At 41.0% G+C, this 5,300-nt stretch overlaps 2 protein-coding genes across 7 annotated transcripts in view; both read right to left on the reverse strand.

Annotated features, from left to right (window-relative positions):
- The window catches only part of LOC105263839 (polyubiquitin), a 2,507-nt gene extending 486 nt beyond the window's left edge, over nt 1-2,021 (reverse strand). Inside the window, exons 1-2 of one of the 2 annotated variants that reach the window (XM_011300305.1) lie at nt 1,903-2,021; nt 328-1,141 (exon numbers count right to left, since the gene is read on the reverse strand). In XM_011300305.1, coding sequence (XP_011298607.1) covers nt 328-1,136 — 809 coding nt within the window. In that variant the 5' untranslated portion in view covers nt 1,137-1,141; nt 1,903-2,021. Of the gene's footprint in view, nt 1-44; nt 1,142-1,902 lie in introns of both variants that reach the window. The other variant, XM_011300306.1, reaches the window with a different exon arrangement.
- Nucleotides 2,022-2,682: 661 nt separating this feature from the next.
- Nucleotides 2,683-5,300, reverse strand: part of Zn72D (Zinc-finger protein 72D) — a 9,045-nt gene continuing 6,427 nt past the window's right edge. For all 5 annotated transcript variants that reach the window (XM_011300309.1, XM_011300311.1, XM_011300310.1 and 2 more), the window contains 3 exons: nt 4,903-4,998; nt 4,517-4,637; nt 2,683-4,231 (listed from right to left, as the gene is read on the reverse strand). In XM_011300309.1, coding sequence (XP_011298611.1) covers nt 3,936-4,231; nt 4,517-4,637; nt 4,903-4,998 — 513 coding nt within the window. In that variant the 3' untranslated portion in view covers nt 2,683-3,935. The remainder of the gene's footprint in view (nt 4,232-4,516; nt 4,638-4,902; nt 4,999-5,300) is intronic.

Below are 5,300 nucleotides of genomic sequence, written 5' to 3' on the forward strand. Positions count from 1 at the left end.
CCACGGAGACGGAGGACTAAGTGAAGAGTGGATTCCTTCTGGATGTTGTAATCAGAGAGTGTGCGTCCGTCCTCCAGCTGTTTTCCAGCGAAGATCAATCTCTGCTGGTCTGGGGGAATCCCCTCCTTGTCCTGGATTTTAGCCTTGACGTTTTCGATGGTGTCTGAAGCCTCGACCTCAAGGGTGATGGTTTTCCCTGTGAGAGTCTTGACGAAGATCTGCATGCCTCCACGAAGTCGAAGGACCAAGTGGAGGGTAGACTCCTTCTGGATGTTGTAATCAGAAAGAGTGCGTCCGTCCTCCAGCTGTTTTCCAGCGAAGATCAATCTCTGCTGGTCTGGGGGAATTCCCTCTTTGTCCTGGATTTTAGCCTTGACATTTTCGATGGTGTCTGACGCCTCGACCTCAAGGGTGATGGTTTTCCCTGTGAGGGTCTTGACGAAGATCTGCATGCCTCCACGAAGTCGAAGGACCAAATGAAGGGTAGACTCCTTCTGGATATTGTAATCAGAAAGAGTGCGTCCGTCCTCCAGCTGTTTTCCAGCGAAAATCAATCTCTGCTGGTCTGGGGGAATTCCCTCCTTGTCCTGGATTTTAGCCTTGACGTTCTCAATAGTGTCTGACGCCTCGACCTCAAGGGTAATGGTTTTCCCTGTGAGAGTCTTGACGAAGATCTGCATGCCTCCACGAAGTCGAAGGACCAAATGAAGAGTCGACTCCTTCTGGATGTTGTAATCAGAGAGTGTGCGACCATCTTCCAATTGCTTTCCAGCGAAGATCAATCTCTGCTGGTCTGGGGGAATTCCCTCCTTGTCCTGGATTTTAGCCTTGACATTTTCGATGGTGTCTGACGCCTCGACCTCAAGGGTAATGGTTTTCCCTGTGAGGGTCTTGACGAAGATCTGCATGCCTCCACGAAGTCGAAGGACCAAATGAAGGGTAGACTCCTTCTGGATATTATAATCAGAAAGAGTGCGTCCGTCCTCCAGCTGTTTTCCAGCGAAGATCAATCTCTGCTGGTCTGGGGGAATTCCCTCCTTGTCCTGGATTTTAGCCTTGACGTTCTCAATAGTATCCGAAGCCTCAACCTCTAGGGTGATGGTCTTGCCCGTCAGTGTTTTCACGAATATCTGCATTTTTCCTGAAACACAAACAAAAAAAAAAAATATAATCACCACTCCCAACAAAAAACAAAGATGCAATCAATAGATTATAAATTATATTAATTAAATTTCTTGAAATCCCTCAGCAGCAGAAAAAAAAATCGTAATGGGGTCAATCCCCGCTGCGAAGGCCACGCCCTATCCTCCATTTTCTCGCTTCCCCCTCAGTCTCACCATTTTCCTCCCCACCAAAATCGATACGGTTCGACAAAAACTCATAAATCACCATTAATTACCCCTCCCAACGCACCACATAATTAAAACATAAAATACCAATTATCCTGCGCAAAGGAAAAAATAAAGTCACGTAAAAATTAATGACAAAAGGAATAAAATCTCCAAAACTATCGGGCGATGACTACGAATTAAAAATAAATAATGATTCAACATTGAACAAAGCGTCCACCAAACGTCCGCCATGACGTGAACAATTCGAGGCCATTCCGAAGCCTCAAGATCTTTCTGACGCAATTTCCCAGGATTTTCCCTCACTAATTACCCCAGGACACCATAAAACCCAATTAAAAAAAGCCATTACAGTCCTCCAGATTAATTCAACCCGTGAACCACGAAGAAATCCTCTGACTCCGAAAAAAAAATAATTTTCCAATTTCGTTGTAAATGGCAGCCATTACAAGTCGAAACGGGAAAAATGACAGAACGAAATTCTCGGATATTAACAAACCGAGGATGTATGGATAATTAATCCAGTAATTAATAACCGAAGATTGGGGCTCACCTCTTTGTTCACAAAATGCGCAGACAATTTATTGATCTCCTCTGAGGGCTTTTTAAGAAAAAAAAACACTTGAAATTTACGGTGTGAAGTTTCACTTTACACTGCTTGCAGATTTCCTTGTGAAATGGGTTTTTATACCCTCGGATCAGGGAAATCAGGGGGCGGAGGTTATACGGCCGGTGATTGGTCGACGGTAACAGCTGACCAACTGCTTGGCAACTGCGCGCGCAAATGTCTGACGCCACAGCTGACGCAGCAACTGGCGATTGGTTGATTAAAATGTTCTCGTATATTCTGTGGAGTTACATATTGCAGGAACAAAAGACGCTTTATGATTATTTTCGGAGGGTTCGTGGAAATTCCAATTATTATTGTCTATCAGTCATTTTTCCCCGGAAAATATGCCGAGTCATGGGAAAGCGTTGGAAAAACTACTCCGCAGTTTTTCGCGATATCTCGGAGGGGAGTGGCTCTACGAGGAAATGACAAAAGATTTTTTTTGGAGTTGAGAAAATTTCCTACAAAAAAGCTTTTTATAATTTTTCTCGTGAATCCTCTCCCCGACGTCCCAGGCAATTTATTATTTTTCTTGTTGCGAATAATTATCAGTACCTGAAGCTTGAATGAGGAAATTACTTATCATTTGTCATTCTAGACTCGTCTAGAAATTCATGAATCATGATGAGACATCAATTGGCTAGTGTAATGACTAGGAATTATTCCCTGTTGAATCGATAAAAATGACGAGTCGTAATATGTGGATAATAAAAACGCAAAACGTCGATTCAGTTGAGATTTGGTTTATTGATAATTTTGATAATATTCAGAGTACATCAGCAGTGCTATAAAGGTCAGTGGATTAAATCAATGATCTGCAAAATGATGTTCTACTGAAATAAATGAATTAGCGAAAAATGGTCAGTGGATAATTACATTCATAATTTCGTAATGTCTCGGTGGAGAGGGGAGGGAAAATGACACAGAAAAATTGTCAGCAGCTCACAAATGCTAATATATCCTCATATTTCTTCACTCCATATGTTCCATTACGACTACACACACAACATACACATCGAGTCGCGAAATACAAACTACCCTACAATCTTAATTCGTAAAAATTAAATTCTAACTATTTTATTTCCCGAATCTCTCGAGTTCAATCAATCAGTAATAAGTCGCGTTCACACATCATTGACTTCTATTCATTGAATATTCATTGAGAATAAAAAATTTAATTGTCATATTGCTGGGGAAGGCCAAGGGAAATTCAATCGTGACATGACGTGTCTATAATAACCGAATAATCTCGGTAACGATCAGCCTTAGAGAAAAAAGTCAACAAACATTATCTATGGAAAAATTAATTCCCCACGTAAAATTGTTTTGACATTTTCGTGTAAAACCGCCCGGCCTCGAGTTATCTTCGAAATTCAGTAGCAAACTTGAAAAACCCTTAGAAAAAAATGAAAACTCGCAGCACATAAACTTTTCAATTATCTCGTCAACAAATTCTCCTAGAGAAAAACAGCAGAGGAAAGTTACGTCTGAAATTCAATCCTCCACAATTTTTTCCTATGACAATTTTCTCCCGAGCCCCTAATTTCTTAGATAAACGCAAGTTTTCCAAGTGCCAATTTAAGTTTTCCACTTTTTTTACTTCACTCCCAAATAAACTAAAAAGTTATCGACAAAAGCTAACGTAAGAGAACAAATGGTACGAATTACTAAATGAAATAGAATTTACTTGAAAACCTGATTTCTCTAATGAATAAATTCGATAATCATTTCACTTTCGTTGACGTCTCCTTATCTCTAATTTCCCCCCACTCACTCATTCCCCCACAACTCCCTGATGGAATAATCATAAAATTTCCACCGAAATAGTCCTTAATAACCTATTTTAATTGATTCACAATTGTTATCTCCCCGATAATATAAATAATGGTTTTGGTGACAATCAATGTATGATTTTCCATGAATTATTGATGCTCGACACGCCTACAAGTATTCAAATATTATCTTCACATTAATATTTACTTGGAGTCCGTCTCCATCTTGATCTCTGCCTTAGTCTCCTCAGCTTTTTTATCCTTCTTCGATGCCTCACTGTCTGTCCCCTCGCCATTGCTGTTGTCACGTCTGCGTTTTCGTGTGAAACGAGCTTTGTGTTTTGGTGGTGGCAGCTGCTCCATTCCCAAAACCTTATGAATCTGTCTAAACGCGACTAAACGGAGGGCATGCTGAGCTGATGCCGTTATGTCCTCTCGTTGCTGAGCTGTCATTCCACCAATGGCATCCACAGGCTCCTTCTCACAGGGATCAGCCAGTCCTAAAAATTAAAAACTTCCACTAGCACCAGCTCCATTCCCCATCTACCGCATTCAATTAATTCTATTTTCCCCAGAGATTCGAGGAAATTTTTATCAGACTGCCAAAATCATCTGCGTTGTGTCCCAATGGGTCAATCCTCAATCGCTGACCCCAAAACACTTGGCTTCAACGTTGAAGGACAGACTGTTGGGACACACTCAGTCTCGTCATCAGTTTCATCATTAACTTGAGAAGCTCATGGATTTTTTGAAGGGATGATGAGTTTTTTTTTGGAATTCATTACCTGGACCTCCAGGAAGGAGAATCCCTCCTGCAACGCACTCCAGGAGACGTCTCAGTGCTTCCCCGAGGCACAGGGGGCATCCCGCAGTGCTAATTACTTTCTCAGTCAACAGCTCAAGCGCCTGGAGGACAATTAAATCTCATTAATAATTAATTCGATTATTAAAATCCAAGTGCTGGGTTTTAGATAATTTATCAGTCTGCCAGATCATCTAGGGCATGTCCCGATAGTACCAACGACAATCGTCAACCCCGAAAGACTCGGTGTCAACATTGTACGAGGGATTTTCAGGACAAACTCAGTCTCGTCATCAGATTCATCATCCAAATTCACACAAAAATAATAAAAAAAGAGGAATTATTCGTGGAGTTGGTAAAAAATCTTACCCAGGCATTGAGAGGTGCCCACGTAGGTACACGATTGCAAAGATCTCGCATAATACGAATAACCATAACACAGCTCTGGAGTGAAGTAGCCCTAGCCTGTCCATGAAAATAAAATAAACAAAAAAAAATGCCCATTAACCAGTGGAATTGAAAATCCCAGTTCAACAGTAATAAAAAATATATTCCTTTGATACCTCTCCGGGAGACGACACCCTAAAACTATCTAGTACCTCATAATTTTGCTTTGTGTGGGCTTTAGCTATACCTTCCAGCCTCGTGTGCCCATCAATCAGCCCATGTTAATTTTAATTACCGGGTGTTTATTTGGCCTTTTCTCTCGTTGAGGGAAAACTCATTAGGTTTAATGAAAATTTAATCAATTGGTTTAAAAATTTTTT

Source organism: Fopius arisanus, unplaced genomic scaffold (assembly GCF_000806365.1).
Source record: "Fopius arisanus strain USDA-PBARC FA_bdor unplaced genomic scaffold, ASM80636v1 scaffold00017, whole genome shotgun sequence".
NCBI lineage: Eukaryota > Metazoa > Arthropoda > Insecta > Hymenoptera > Braconidae > Fopius > Fopius arisanus.